Source organism: Balaenoptera physalus (genome assembly GCF_965194825.1).
Source record: "Balaenoptera physalus genome assembly, chromosome: 1".
Taxonomy (NCBI): domain Eukaryota; kingdom Metazoa; phylum Chordata; class Mammalia; order Artiodactyla; family Balaenopteridae; genus Balaenoptera; species Balaenoptera physalus.
This window is the reverse complement of record NC_138882.1, coordinates 6,112,431-6,129,326: the sequence shown is the minus strand read 5'-3', so window position 1 is coordinate 6,129,326 and position 16,896 is coordinate 6,112,431. Positions and strand designations below refer to the sequence as shown.

The 16,896-nt window shown below is 37.5% G+C and overlaps 1 protein-coding gene across 10 annotated transcripts in view; it reads left to right on the top strand.

The window, feature by feature from the left end:
• Nucleotides 1-16,896, top strand: part of CRB1 (crumbs cell polarity complex component 1) — a 276,695-nt gene that overhangs the window by 143,701 nt on the left and 116,098 nt on the right. For 9 of the 10 annotated variants that reach the window (XM_082425367.1, XM_082425364.1, XM_082425373.1 and 6 more), the window contains 3 exons: nucleotides 5,814-6,009; nucleotides 8,606-8,745; nucleotides 13,904-14,086. In XM_082425367.1, coding sequence (XP_082281493.1) covers nucleotides 5,814-6,009; nucleotides 8,606-8,745; nucleotides 13,904-14,086 — 519 coding nt within the window. Of the gene's footprint in view, nucleotides 1-1,068; nucleotides 4,488-5,813; nucleotides 6,010-8,605; nucleotides 8,746-13,903; nucleotides 14,087-16,896 lie in introns of those variants that run through there. The other variant, XM_082425365.1, reaches the window with a different exon arrangement.

The following is a 16,896-nucleotide window of genomic DNA, read 5'->3' as shown; positions in this document are numbered from 1 at the left end:
GTATATTTTAATATATTTATATTTTATTTTATATATTTTACATACTTATATATTTATTTTATATATACAGTATATACATATGTATATATACTATTTATTACTGGAAACAGTTCCAGATAAATGATATGGGTAAAAATAAATATTTGTTGAATTCAGTCATTAATTTAGTGAACAAGCACATATGTATATATTGAGTCCCTGCAATGTGTCAGGCATTGTTTTGTTTCTGTAAATATAATAAGAAAAGTGATGAAAAAGTCCCCTTACATTCAAGAAGGAAGAGATAGACATGTATAAAATAAGTAATAGGTAGGTAAAAATATGTAGTAGGGTAGGTGGTGATAAACTCAGTGGAAAAATGTAAAACAAAAATAGAGGGAATTAGGGATTAAACTTTAGGTAGAATGACCAGGGAAGGCCTCACTGAGAAGTTGACAGGAGAATAAAGTTCTAGGGAGGTGAGGAAGGGAGTCGGGCAAATGCCTTGTGGAATAGCACCCCTGGAAGAGGAACAGCGGATGCAAAGGCCCTGAGGCAGAGTCCTTGGAATGTTGGAGAAGCAGCAATGAGATCTATGTGATTGGAGTGGAGTGGGCAAGGAGGAGACATAATACGGTCAGATTATTGAGACTTACAGGTCACGGTAATGACTTTGGCTCTTCCTCTACGTGAGATGGGAAGTTGTTGGAGAGTTTTTTGTTTTTTGCTTTTTTTAATTTTTGTTGAAGTACAGTTGATTTACAATGTTGTGTTAGGTTCAGGTGTACAAGAAAGTGAATTGATTTCCTTTCCATTATAGGTTATTATAAGATATTGAATATAGTTCCCTGTGCTATACAATAGGTCCTTGTTGTTTATCTATTTTATATGTAATAGTGAGTATCTGTTAATCCCAAACTTGTTGGAGAGTTTTGAGCAGAAGACTGAAATGGTTTGACCCGCATTTTATTTATTTATTTAATTTATTTTTGGCTGCGTTGGGTCTTAGTTGCAGCACGTAGGATCTTCATTGAGGCATGCGGGATCTTTCGTTGTGGTGCACGGGTTCCAGAGTGCCTGGGGCTGTAGTTTGCGGCTCACGGGCTCTAGTTGAGGCACACAGGCTCAGTAGTTGTGGCACGTGGGCTTAGTTGCGCCATAGCATATGGTATCCTAGTTCCCCCAAATCCTAGTTCCCTGACCAGGGATCGAACCCCCGTCCCCTGCGTTGTAAGGCAGCCTTTTTACCACTGGACCACCAGGGAAGTCCCTTGACTTGCATTTTAACAAAATGTCTTTGCTTATTATGTTGAGGATACGCTGAAGGGAGAGGTTAAGGTAGAATTAGGGTGCCCAATGGAGAGTAATACAATAATCCAAGTAAATGGACTATTATTTGAGAGGAAAGAGTGAAAGAGAAGTATCACAATAGCACCTTTTTTCCTTTAAAATTTAGGACAGAAATGAACACTGAAGGATCACAGATCACGCAAACGAAACGAGAGCACACCTTCCCCGGCCTGCTCTCTTCTGCCCTCTGGCGGGATGTCCAGATTATTCGGCACGGGTCTATCCTTCACAATATTTCTAGCAACCATGCAGGCTTCCTTAGAAGTTTAGGTCAACCATATCGTCATGCAGCGTCTTTCACATCCACACCTGAAACTTACCCTACTTCTCTGCATCACATGACGGTTACTCATTTTAAATTTCCTATCAGAGCTTTTTTTTTTTTTGATAATTCTTCATGTTCTTCTCTGAGCTTTCTCCAGTAGTCCTCACCTCTGATTCTAAGAGGTAGCTAACTCTGACACTGCAATTACAGTGGCATTTATTAAAGGCATATTTTGAATTTCAGTCAGTGTGGAGATTAGAACCTATTCTTGATGTTCCATCATGCCTAAATGTATTTTTGATCAACTAAAGCACTTTGAAGCATCTGTGATGAATCAAGTGGGTAATTTAATGGTCATGAAAATAATCTGGGAAAAAATAAAAGTATTATATATTATAAAATATAAGCTTATTTCATGAGAAATAATATTATTATCGTTACTATTGAAAGTTTTTTTTACTGAAAGTATAATCCTGATTATAAAATTAAGACATAAAACTTGATGAACTTACATCAATTTACCGGGAATAATTTTTAATAAATAGTCCATATTTATATAAACATACTCAATATATGACACCAGTTTAAATAACACTTAAATACTGATTCTGTGAGCACCTACCTAGATATCTCAAATTTTACTCACCATGTAATATACCCATAACAATTATCTTTCAGACCTCAAAGGAAAATAATGTATAACAGCCTAAAGAGAAATTCTGAATTTCACAGGCTGTATCTTTATTTTATCAAAGGAAAATGGTTGTTTTTCTATATGCTCTTAGTTATTAAATTGACCAACTTTTGGTGGTGTCATGTAAAGGCAATTAAACACTGTTCAAGCCTTTGCTCAGGACTAGAGCCATTTGAAATAGTTTTTATGAGGAAATGTAGTTTCTGGCTTTTGACAAATGTTTGTTGAATGAGTGCACAAAATAACACATGCTATTTGCTCAGCAAACATTTATCACAGCCTTGCAAGGCACTGGACGCTGTGCCGGACCGTGGAAATATAAAGATGACTAAGGCAAAATTTATTCAGGGAGGAGGAGTGTAAACAAAAATTACAATCTCTCTCTGAACAGAGTGCAGAGGAAGCACAAAGGAAGATGCCGCTCAGAGTCAGGAAACGCTCGAGAGAAAAAGTGGGCCATGAGCAGAGCAGGGCTGCACCACTTCCAGGATGTAGAGCTGAGGCTTTTGTCCTCTGGCTACACTTATTGTCATTATTGTATGAATAGCAGTGAGCTGAATGCAAGGGGGAAGGACGGCAGAGATGTTTTAGAAAGGGGTGATGTCTCTCCCGTCGTGTTTGCTCTGATGATTGGCTGGTGGTTTAGGCAGTAGTTATGGATGGCGTGCTCCATCCTAAACTCTGTCTCTCTCCAGCTCCTCCTCTTAGTGCCTTCCCAGCTATGAGCAGGGTGCGCAGGGAGTTTTTCTTTTGTTTCATACAGAATTATAAACCTATTCCAACAGATTGGTTGGGTTCCTGGATGAATTTTGTGAAAGAATTTTACAGTTATGAATTTTCCATTTATTAGACAATCAGCCACAGAAGTGCTACTCAGTGTAACTGCATTCAATTTCTACTGCTACCTAGAGTTATAATGACATGGTGCCATACATAGTAACACTAGTCATAAAAAGAATGTTTCCAGATAGACTGGACCACACTGTGTAGGTATGTTTTTGAAGGTCAATTAACTGTCTATACTTAATGGCTGCATGCATGTAACAGTAAACATCCAAATGAAAACTGAAAATCATAGTTAGTTTTCCAGATGTTTTACCTATGAAGCCAAGCATCTGGAAAAACAAAAACATCTGGATGACTGACTGTACTTATCACTTTTCACCCAGCCATTTTGACATCACGCAGACATAGACCAAATCTCTTTTTTTTTCCATATCAGTAGCAGTGAAAAGCTGCAGTAAGAATCACATTGTTAAGTAATATTAAGAGTAATACAAACAAATCAAATAAATCCAAAGTAAATAGTTGTTTGAACTGAAACTGTATTTAAGTTATTGAAACACGTTCTTATACATGCATCAGGATCACTTTAAAGCTAAAGCATTTGAATGACACTGTTATAAATGGAGCTGCAGTATTTAAAATAATGGTTTATAATGTATTTCTTAAGCATTAGGAAATAACCTGGGTGTATAACAGATGAATATATGAATTTTATTTGAATTATGAAATAAAATTTAGGAAAGTGTTAACAAGCTTTAAACCACTGGTTTGGCTTTATATGTTAATAGTTTTCAGCAGATATAGATGACTAAAATACCAAAGGACATAATCCAAAGGTATTATGGAGGGGTGGATTGACTAGGAGGAGACAGGGATGGCAGAGACACTGTCACTTACTAGCTATGGAACACAGGCAAGTCAGTGTACCTTAAGTGTGTTGGGATGGAATAAAAGCACACATGTGAAATCACCTCACCCTGCATGTGCACATGGTAGCTGCGTAATGAGCGCCAGTTGCCGTCTGCTCAGAGAACACCCCAGGAGCCCACAGGGATGGATCCTTTCGGGGTGGGCAGAGTTCTCTCTTAGTCCTGACTGATCAGTGTCATTTTAACGGCGTGCTAACACATTATAGTTTCAGTTGCTACGTGTGTTTAAAAAATAATTATATAAAACTTTAAAAAAATAATGTATCATTTTTATCTTTCATATATTCTTAGAAAGTATTTAAAAAAGAGGTATCTGTTATTGTGTTATTTTACATGGCAGAAAAAAAGATACGGAAACATTGCTGAAAAGCTGTTTCAGAGACAGAGTGAGACACAGGACTCCACCGGACAGTTCGGTGGCTCTTTCTCTTGCCCTTACTGATACCAATGGAAACAGATACGGAAAATCTCATTCACAGACCGGGTGAGAAATAGCCTCAAATGGCAGGCCGTTTACCTGCAACAAATACTATTCCACAACTTTCCATCTTTAGTGATATAAAATTTAAGTTCTTTTTCCTCTCAGTAAACAATCAAATTTAATATGCTGGCGTCTCTTTTCACTTCCGCATTTGTAGAATCTAGTCACAGTTGTAAATGGCAGGTGGTGTTAGAATATCCTATTGTATTTCCTATCAGGAAAGAGGGCACAATATCAATCAAACTACTAAAAACCTCTGAGTTATTTGAAAACTCCTCAATATCATTTTAATACATAATTTATTACCCTGGGTCATAGGCACAGGAATAAAGATGGGCAAATATAGGTAGCCCCCCTTTTGTGTCTTTTAAAACCTATGTGAAAATTTGATGACTGTGTATCAGATACTGTTTTGGCAGATTCAGTGGGGTAGTTTGCTATCTCAGTGTGACCATTTTTGTAAATCTTAAACTTGGTTTGCTTAGAAAATAATCTTCACCTACTATTTGGGCAAGGGGGTAAATACAGATTTTTTAAAAATGCAACATTACCTTAAAATGAAGTAGCTTCTAATAATACCACTAATTACAATGAGTTTAAGTCACAAATTGATTTTCTATTTAAAAGCAGCATTTTACAACACTATAGAAAATGTAAATATTTCTGTGCAAAAGGGGCACTTAAGGAAAGAATTGCACATCATATTTGTACAATAAATTTTGTGGAAAGAACAAGTACTTTTTTTTTCTCTAGCAAACACTTAGTATACACCAGGTACTATCATAAACACTTTAGAACACACTGTAATTGTAATAATTATCCTATGGGGTAATTACAACTATTGGTCCCATTTTTCAGGTGAAGAAACTGAGGTAAGGAAAGGTTAAGGAACTTTCCCAAGGTCACACAGCTAAAAGAGACTGTGCCAAGATCCCAACCCAGGCCGTTTGGCTTTGGAGTCTGAGCTTTTACCCACTGTTCAATATGACACCTATTAAAAATAATCTAAAGACATTGGCCGGTCCCCTTCAGGCTTCCAACAAAAGTACAGTAAACAATTACTTTGTCCTAAGAATGATTTGTGTCCTCGGACCAAAAAGCCACGAGCTGTTGTATGCAATAGTTCTTTGTAAGTGACAGCTGCTGTGCTTTGTGAACGTCCCACACGCATGCCAGAAAGTTAATATCAATTACAATTAAGGAGGAAAATTATTTGGGGCAACATCACGTTTCACAAGAGCCTTGCTAAGTACAGCATTGCCAAAGAGCAAAAATATTAACGCTTTGCTAAAACTTTGCCTTTTTTTTCTGTGCCGACTTTTTTAAAAGGTGTAAACTGTGAATTGGAAGTTGATGAATGTCGGTCCCAGCCCTGCCTCAGTGGTGCAACCTGTCAGGATGCTGTGGAGGCCCGTTTCTGTGACTGTGCCCCCGGCCTGCTGGGTGATGGCTGTGAGCTCAGCACTGATGAGTGTGCCAGTGGGCCGTGTCTCCATGGGGGGCTGTGCGTGGATGGAGCCAACAGGTACATTTTCTCCTACGTTTGGGTCGTTGGCTTGGAGCGAACTCACTGACCAGAAGCTATTGCACCAGTCATTCTGGTGAATTTGGAGATCTCACATCGCTGGCTTAAAATGTGCAGATTGCTTTTTATACTTTAAATATAAAAAAGTTGTAACATTCACATTTTATTAAAATAATGCAACCTTTGGACACCATCTGTCTCAAGAGGGAGCATTTTCCAAGTCATTCTTGTAGTAGTCTTGAACTGGTTCTGTTACAGAAAAGCGCCAGCCTTCCAAATCCATGAAACAAATGGAATCTACCTTCCGTATCTTTTGTAGATGGAAAAACAAAGCTATATGTGAATATAAGATTGTATTTATAAAATAACAAGCATATAAATCAAGTGGTGAAAAATAAATCCTTTAGGAATTTTATATAAACAGTGTTGGAAAGGGCGTTGATATTAAATTAATTATATCTTGAATTTCTAGGTGTTTGGAGAATTGGGTGAATACTTTGAAGACAGCAGAACAATGAGAAGTAGCCATGTAATTCTGTTCCAAATTAGAGTCTATCATTGGCTTTTCAGTAAAAACAAAAACAAAAATAAAACAATAAATTACACCTTAATATGACGCATACAATAAATTTGGGTAATAGTAGTTGAATTCATATAAATATTTTTGAAAGAACTTTCTAATACTTATTTAAACCACAAGCATCAAGTTATTAAACACAAGTTTTAACAGCATTAGCATTTAATATTGCCTTGACAGATCCTTCAGTGGCTCAGTGGACGGCAAGATGGGCACTAAAGCTCCCCCTTTACAATAAGGAGTCTAAAAAGTTCAGGGAAGTTAGGTGGCCCCCCCACCCCCCCCCACAAATTCACACAGTTAATTCTTTGAAAAAGGAGGCCTAGAATTGAACTTTCCTTTATTTAATAAAGAAGATATAATTTATCCCAAATCTGAATTTTAAAGTGAATCAGACTCAAAAGGGCAGTAATAAAAGGCACGTGTGCTTCATATATACCCAGGAAAATAATGTGATTTTAAATAGAGCGAAGTGGTAGAACATTTTTTTTGTAAACTATAACCATTCTCCACGTCTTGCCTGTGACTTTCAGTTACACCCAAATGATTCTCCAGTGGCATGAGTCTTCACGCCTGGAGACAGGTAACTGGGCAACACATAGACCAGAAAGGCAGTTTCCACACAAGCGCTCCAGACCAAAGGAGGATGGTCTCCCAGCCATGCTTCACTGTTTCCAGAAAGCATCAGAACAGAAGGCACACAACGCTTTTAATGCCTATGGAAATGCAAACAGAGCAAGGCTGAACCTGCCAGCTTTCCTCTCTTCACCTGAATGTGTGCCATGAATAATTTTTTTATTGTATCCACATCTCTCTTATGACCTAAATTTTGAGATCATTGCAAGGTCAGCAATTACAACCTGACTTTATTTTCCCACAGCAAAAAATTAACACATTTGCTATGAGGAGTGTGGGAAAGTCAGAAACTATACCCCATGAAAGGTTCTTGCAGACAAAGGAAGATTCAAATGGAGACTGATTCCGTGAATTGAGGTCCACTAGCCAGCCGTGACCACAGGGCTCTTGTCTCCAATGTCTTACACATAGTAGATTTGTAGTAGATATTTTTAATTAAGTAAATGGAATAGTGAATAGAGGATTTCTAGCTAGCAAAATTATGTATAAAAATTATAGTCACTTATATTTGCTAATATTTAAGTTTCCTTAGTGAAATCTTAATATCTGTGTTGGTGGTAAATAGACACACAGCCGTGGTGAACAGGACTGTTACTCTTTATACAGTACTAGGTATCCCTCCCCCCAGACACTCATTTTATCTAAGCTGAGTGTGTAAGCCCATGTTTTTGTGATACTAGATCCTCGAGGAGAGACCGTCTAAATTGAAAGCCTATTCTTGATAAAGTGAACAACTCTCCCCAACAGATTTGTATTTTAGGTCTGTCAAGTAATCCCACTTAATCAGTGAATGATTACAAATAGCAAGACTAAAATATTCTTGTACTCTGAAAATAAGAAAACATAAGTCACAATTTATATAATGAGAATTTTTCCTGTTTTTTTCATAATTTATTGTTTCATTTTTCATAAGGGACCTCTTTCTGGGCTCTCTATATAAAAAAGTGCCTTGATGATATAAATCAGTCTCTACTGCTTCACAGTATTAACAACTTTATTTGGTACTATTCAGTAGTTTTATTCAGTATTTTCTGCCCTTTGGCATGCCGTGTCCATTCTTTATATGCACATTTAATTACGCCAACAACTCTGTCACAAAGGTACTATTATCTTCAATTTATGGGTGAGGAAATTGAAGTATACAATCATGGTTTCCAAATAATTTTGATTGAAAACTGTACTGTAAAATTTTAAAGATAAAAAGCTATTAATATGGAAATGCATAATGCTTTCAGCCTTATAGAGATGATTCCTCAAGGTTTTTGATAAGTATTAAAACCATGCCATGGGTCTGGGGTTGATAGACAAGTGAAGAGACAGGATAACAATATTTGATCTCAATATGACCAAGAGTTGATGTGACAATTTCATTTTACTCTCCAGGTACAGCTGTAACTGCATGGGTAGTGGATTCACAGGGACACATTGTGAGACCTTGATGCCTCCATGTTGGTCAAAACCCTGTCACAATAATGCTACATGTGAGGACAGTGCTGACAATTACACTTGTCACTGCTGGCCTGGTAAGTGACAAAATATCTTCCACCATTTTTTTTTTTTTTTTTTTTTTGCTTAGAATAGAAACAAATCGCTTATAGCAAATAGAAACTAAAAATTCTTGTTGCTAAAGGTTTAAAATCAACTCTTTCTTCTAGTTATCATTGTTTAATTTAATTGTATTCTTCAGTGCTCAAACATATCTACTGCTACACTATGCATTGTCTGAAGTAGGTTACCAAGCTGCCCAATCATCAGAATCTTCTGGAAGAAAACACAGAGGGAAAAAAAAGTCAATGGAAGGGTCAATTTCAGCATGGTCTTCGTGGAGTAAAATTCACTGGAAGGTGCTTCCTTTTCCTCCAAGATGTTTTCCTTGACGCCTAGAATATATTAAAACACATGAAACACTATTAAAATCCCAAGTGCTTGTGTTATAATTCATGGAGTCAATCAGTGTGATCATAATGGTCCCCATAAAGGGTATAGAATGATATTCCAGAAATGGGTGTATTCTCCTATCCCTTTATAATGTAAAAGGCAATACAAGTTACACACACATAAACCATAACTAAAAATTACACTTAAAAGGTAATTAGATTTGAGTGTAGAGGTGATACCAGAATCAGTAGGAAACAGTATGTGATACTTGAATCAACAGGCCACCCGTAAATATTGATGTTAATTTTGGCAATGACCCTGCTTGACATATTTTAACCTAATTCTTACTAGGATTTTATTGCTAGAAATGAAAGAGCATTTTGTCTCCCTTCTTTCTTGATCCATTGGAAAACACTGATAAATTTATGATAATTTAAAATCTAGCTGTTGCAAGCTGGCTGGTCATCTACCCCCTCCTCCCCACTCACATTACTGTCTGAGGAAAGGACGACCCTGTGGCTGGGGAGGAGGCATGGCGACCAGGGTTAGTCCTGTCAGTAGCAGCTTCTGATGGGAAGACATCTCATTGCCTGAGGCACGTGTAACACGCTTTGGTTAAATACATTTTGTAGGTAAAAGCAAAACAAACATAAAAGTATAAAAGGAAGTTTGGAATTCTTCTGTGGCTCAGAAATCTGTGTATCTCATGTGTCTTCCCACTTCCAGATAACGAATAGGGTATATTTTTATCCTTTGGTCATTGGCTCTGGTCAGTAGGAAACAGTATGTAACACTTGAATCAACAGGAGCCCTGTAATACTGAATTTTTTCCAAAACATGTTATTCCACATTCTTGTCATCAACCAACACTCAACACTCAATCAACACTCTGGGCAGGACCTCAGTCCCTAAGCAGGGCATGGAGCAGACAGCTTGGGAGCAGGACAAGTCCACCATTTGTTAACCAAGTAAACTAGGGTGAGTTACCTCTTAATTCTTAAATTTCTCATCCGCGAATGAAGGATAAACAAAAAAACTACTTGTAGTGTTGTTGTGAGGGGTAAAATTATAGAAATAGAGCCTGGCACATATTAGGTACTCAAAGAAAAGGCAGCTATGTATTACTACACCCCAAGCTGTACACCAGGAGGTGGAAACTGTGTACGAGAGATGGTTTCTGTGCCCTAAAGGCTTTGTGATGGAGCCAGGCAGTTGAGAGGAGCGGCCTAAAAGAAGACCAGCATGTTGCACAGCAAAGCCAGTCCTGGTCTTCTTTTAGGCCGCTCCTCTTAGCTGCCTGGCTGCATTACAAAGCCTTTAGGGCACAGAAACTAACATGGTATTGTGAAGCAATTATACTCCAATAACGATCTATTGAAAAAAAAGACCAATATGTGTTCCATACGTTCAAGCCACATGGACTTCAGGGCCATGATTCCTCATATGAGGAATCTGGCAATCAAAAAGACTTCGTTCCTCCTTCCAAGGAGCTTAAATTCTATCTGGGATACAGTGTGAAAAAAATGTGTACAGTACAATTTTGGGTACAATAAGAAGCTCTATTAAATTCTGTAAAAGGGATTAAGGAGAGAAGAAGTTCAGGGATGGCTTGACCAAGGAGGCACCATTTTAGAAAACTTGAAAGATCACTAAGCATATCCCAGAAATGTACCCACTAGCTGTGTGACTTTGGCCACGTTACTGCTCTGAGCCCCAGTGTCCTCATCGATAGATAAAGCGGAGATGATGATAATAATATCTACCACATAGTGTTGTTGTGGAGATAATTCCAGCAATAGAGAAGGAGCTCCCAGCTCAGCCTAGACCATAGGGAGCACTCGATAAATGTCAACTAGATACTAAGATTAGGAGATTGGCCATTCTAGACCCTATGGCCAGCACGTAGCAGCTCATTACTTATTTAAGGATAGAAGAGAGGAAGAAAAAGAAGAGGGAAAGAAGAAAGGGCAGCAGGCACACATGGAAAAGAGCATGTCCAATTGTGGAACTTTGAGCGATTGTTTAAAATGCTGGACTACGCAGGGCTGAGGGTAGAGAGATGGGGCTGGGGAGCAAGATGAGACTGAAGCCGGATCACAGTGCTGTTTGTCTGCCCTGCAAACTACGGGGCAGAGAAGTAACATAATCTGACCTGTTAATTTAAAAAGAGCTCTCTGGCACTTTAGTGGAAGGTGATTGAGAGAAATAAGGCTGAAGGCAGGGAATCTGGTGAGAGTTCTGCAATAGTTTAAATAAGAGATAAGCCAACTGGCCAGAACAAAGACCATAGTGGTGAGGGTGGAGATGAGGGGATGGATGGCCATGAGAGCACTTTAGGAGGTAGAAATGATGAGGGGATTGAGAAAGGGACACCGATTTAGGACAGTTCTACTTCTGCGTTTCTTGGGTCGCTGGATGGATGGTGATTTTACCTAAAGAGAAAACTCAGAATGTCTTTGTACCCAATTCTCACAGTTATATAGAAAGAGAAGATTTAATGCTACAGGCTACTCCATATCTAAGAAAAGGAGCCCATTCCTTTGGATCACGAGACCACTGCCACTGAGCACGACGGCAAGAATCCACTGCTGGCATTGCCCAGGGTCCTCATTTCAAGAGTAATTAATTACAAGAAGGGTTACTCACTTTAAATGCCTATCTTGAAAGTTTTCCTGTTACCCAGAAAAGATTGGGTTTGTTTTTTTAAAAAAAAGATATAATTTAAGAACCCTGGGTTCTTGACTCAGCATCATATTGTTTCTTTGTACAGAGTTTTACAGGAAAACTTGTTAACTCTATTGAATGTAGCCTTGATTGGAGGAATCTATTTATATACGTGGTTAAAGGGTACAGCAAACAGAATCCCCACAGGGCCCCAGTGGTGGGGACAGGACTGGTAAGACTATAAATCAGAACCCTCCTAATGTTCAGGATAAGAATAAGACAATGCATGAGCCGGAAAGCCAGAAAGGACCTATGAAGGTTCTAAATTACTTCCTAACCTGGCCTGTGTATGAGTCTTCAAACTTAGAATGAGAAGAAAATTGAAAATAGTCAGAACTTTCTTTAAGTCGACTGTAGCACAACAAGTTTTTATAATGGTTTTGTGACAACCATTATTTAGTGAATATTTGTAGATCCTTAAGTATGAAATAGAAGCACTTAAAAAGTAGACATTCAGGCATAAAAGACTGAGGGTTCTGGGGGAGGGTCTCTACCAAGGATTGTGGGACCTTGATCTGACATGTGCTTTCAGTTTCCATTTCAACTCTAAGTTTCTTCTTCAGACCGCTGACAAAGACCCCAGGGGTCAAATGTGACAAAAGTATTATATTGTTGAGCAACAGAATTTATGTTGTGCTTACGATTAGACATAGGGCCCCATTCAGGTTTATATTAAAATTACAAAATAAGCGATCACATCATATTCTCATTATCTGCTTATTAAGAGTTATCAATTCTCTAGTTTATCTGCTAAGCTAGGATTATCATCTAAATTATTGATTAGAACTATTTGAATCTCATTCAGATATTGATTGAAGGCCTACTACTCAGGTGTTGCTCTGTCCTGGAGTGGAGAATAAAAAAACAGTCCCTGCTTTTGTGGAGCTTACAGTCTGTTGAGGGAGACAGCTATCAAATACATCAACAAATGAAAGCTATATATGTAAATAAATTTTAAGAGATAACTATAAAAGTAAGTACATAATAGCAATCATTGTAAGACAATGAAAGGAAAGAATTGGGTATATGAGAGAAAAAAGGATCTTACTGAGATCTGACCATGAGGAAAAGAGAACGTAATAAGAGATGGAGCCTGAAAGCTTAGAGTTATCCAAGCCTTGGAGAATGGTTTTCTAGGAGAGGGAACAATGTTATAAAGGCCCTGGGGTAGAAAACATTCTAGGGACAGGAATGCAGAGATAGGATTAGGGCCAGATAATAAAGGGCCGGTCAGGTTAAGGATTTTAAATTTTATTCTGTGTGAAAAGCGAAGCCATTGAATGGTTTTAAAGTAAAGAAATACCATGATTTGATTTATAACTTTTACAATTCTGGATTGTAAATTTAACATGGATAGACTGTGCAAGGGAGTTCAAAAAGCAAGTTGCAGAAGGATGCGTGCAGTACAATTCCAGTTATGTTAACACACACACAATAAATATATACATATATAGTTTTAACAGGTGCATATGTATGTAAAACCAGAGGAATAGTTCTGGTAGGGACTTTCTTTTATATTTAATATTAAAATGTTTTATAAAGTACTAAATCATTCATGTTTTATTGTTTTTATTCTTGTCCCTAATAAAATGACCCAGCTAAATCCATTCAAATACAAATCAATTTTTTATTGTCTCACTGAGTGTTAAGAAGCAATCATTTACCTTTACTTTGAGTTTTAAGAGAAGAATTTAGGGTTGGCTTTGTAGATCCTGCTGACTTTACAGCTATTCTCTGGAAAAATATATCATTTTTTTTTTCTTGCTTAACATTCAAACAATTGGAATATTTGAGGAATTGGAGTCTAGTTAAAATGTCCAGGTTAGATCAAGGTTATCCTGAAGTTCCTTGTTCATCCAATCTTTATTAAAAGCATTGATCGATATTATAGGAGTGACTCCATTGTTACTATTACTCATGTTCGTGGAAGCCTCTCTTACCAGATCCCTTGCCAGCTCCTTGAAGGAGGCCCAGCACCTTGTTAACTGGTGCCAGCACAGTGGCCAGCCTCCGGTCAGGCACATACTCTATGGTTGAGAGGCTCTGACTCAGCAGCTTCTCTGAACGTTTATCCTGCAGGATACACGGGGGCCCAGTGTGAGACCGACATCGATGGATGCAGTAGTAGCCCCTGCCAGTCTGATGGGGAATGCGTGGAGCTGTCTTCAGGGGAAGGGCATGGGCGCCTTGCCCAGCTGCTGTCTCTGTCCGGCCGCCCCGAAGCCTCAGGTTACATCTGCATCTGTCCACCTGGACTCACAGGTGAGGCCCAGGGCTGGGGAGATGCCTTGACTTTCTAGCGTTTGATGGCAGATCACGCATTCAACCAAATGGTGGCTGAGCAGTGAGATCTGTGTCGTATAACCTCTGTTGCTGTGGTGCAAAGGGTCCCCCTTGTGGGCCTGAAAAATACCTTATTTCACATATTGTAATTCCTCAGATCATGAGGAAAATGTTAAAAATAGGGATAGAAGAGATGTACGAAAGGGGAAATACTTGTATACATTATCCTGGGAATTAGAAGCTGACTCAAATTCTTCACCTTATAAACAGAAAATGTTGGAATTTTTATGTCATGAAATTTTATAATGATGTTACATTTTATGTTATTCAAATTTGCTTAAATAAGTTAACATACTTATATTTACACAGAAAAATTATCTAGTCTCAAGTAATCCACTATTCTATAGCTAAAGTTGTTCCCTATATCAAATTTAAATGACTCTATCTTGTTCTACAGCATTCTTACTCTAAAATGCAGAGGAAATGTGCACGTATGTTTTCCAATGAACAGTTGTGTTTGTGTCTGCTCCCATTTCTGAAAATTTTCAGAAGTTTGGAGACAGTCCCGTATTTGGTAATGAGTAGCAACTTACCTACAATTGCATGGATACCACTGAGAAAACTAATTACAACCTAGATTTCTATCTTATTCTTTTCTCAATAGATCCAGTGATATCTGAGGAAAATATTTCAGCTGCTATCGGGGATTTCTGAGGAAAGAAAATAAGGAATAAGAAAAAAGGGGGAGGGGGTCTATTTATTTGATGGCAGTGTTTGCTTGTAAGGTTGCTGTAGAAGATTTCCTTATTCACTGTCCCCTCTACGAAAAACACACAGGGGAAAAGCCTCTCCAGTGTCAACATCAGTATAAGTATTGTTTTTCCTGAATAGCTTCTAGCTTTCATGCTTTTTCCCCTAGTAAAATGTGTGCAAATAAATCTTGGTAAATGAAAAAAAGCATGAAATAAATCTTGCAATACATCACATTTCCCAACAATGTAAGATGCCAGAAATCTTATAGGTAAAAGTGGGTTCTACAAGCATATATGTTTTTCTGGAATATATTTCTGTATTTACCCCACCTCTGAGATTATTTAAATTTCCTGTTTCTGTTTCTTACATTTGCCTTTTTTTTTTTTTCTTAATTGTTTGATCCTGGTATAGTGTAAGTATTTTTGTCAGCTACTTTAAATCCCTCTTGGAACAAGGTAAGGGAGTTCTAAAATTTTTTATTGGGTTTAGGGTTATAAAGAAGAGATTCTATCAAAGTCAGAGGCCATTGCTAATGTTGCCTTATCAGATAAAAGAACATGGTTGACCAAAGAATCTGCAGATCCAAACAGGAGAGGCAGTGAAATGTTTCAGGGAAGTGTGTTGGCCTTAATTTCTGAAGAGCAGCCAAAAATGACTATATGAGTTAAGAAGTCCTGGGCTGCCCCAAGTATTTCATTTTGGGGATGCCAGTGTAAATGGTGTTGTGTTGTTAATTTCAAATTCTACTTGTTCATTGCTGTTATGTAGAAAAGCAATTGACTTTTGTGTATTATATTAACCTTGTACTCTGCAACCTTGCTATAATCATTTATTAGTTCCAGGAGATTTTTTGTCAATTCTTTCATATTTTCTACATAAATAATCATGCTCCTGCCTTTTTAAAAAATTAACATTTGCATGGTATGCCTTTTTCCATCCTTATACTTTCAACTTACTTATTGAATTTGAAGTGAGTTTCTTCTAAATGGCGTATTAAAAAGCATATTATTGGGTCATGCTTTTTCAAAATTATTCTGTCAATCTCTGCCTTTTAATTGATATATTTAGACCATTTACCTTTAAGTAATTATTGATATATTAGGGGTGAACTCTGCCATTTTATTATGTTTTCTGTTTGATTTCTTTGTTTCTCTTTTCTTATCTTTCTGTGGGTTACTTGACCATTTTTTTTAGGATTTCATCTTGATTTATTTATAGTATTTTCAGCTGTATTGTGTAGCTTTCATAGTGGTTGTTCTGGGTATTACAATATACACATGTAGCTTATCATAGCCTATTGGTATTAACATGTTGCAATTTTGGGTGAAGTGGAGGAAAACTCTATTTCCACTTAGGTCCCTTTGTCTTCCCCACTTTAAAATATCATTGTCTTGAGGATAAGATGGTATTATAATCCTTATTTTAATCATTACATATGATTTAGGAAACTCATGTAGAGAAGAGTGTTCTATTATATTTACCTGCCCTCTCCATTGTTCTTCCTTTCTGCCTTTTGCCTCAAGATTCTTATTCTACTGTTTACGTTCTGTTTAAAGAACTTCCTTTAGCCTTTCTTTAAGAGTAGGTATGCTGGGACTTTCCTGGCGGTCCAATGGTTAAGACTTCACCTTCCAATGCAGGGGGTGCAGGTTCAATCCCTGGTTGGGGAGCTAAGATCCCACATGCCTCAGGGCCAAAAAACCAAGACATACAGCAGAAGCAATATTGTAACAAATTCAATAAAGACTTTAAAAATAGTCCACATCAAAAAAAAAAAAATCTTTAAAAAAAAAAAAAGAATAGGTGTGCTAGTGACAATTCTTTTGGTTTTCCTTTATCTGAGAAAGTCTTTATTGCCCATTTGTTCCTGAAGTGTAGTTTGTTGAATATAGAATTCATGGTTGACAATTCTTTTCTTTCAGCATTTGAAAAATTCTACATCACTTCCTGCTGCACTCCATGGTTTCAAATGAGAAATCTGCTATCATTGAAATTGGCAGCCTTTCTCTGGCTACTTGTAGAGAAAAAGTGTGGTA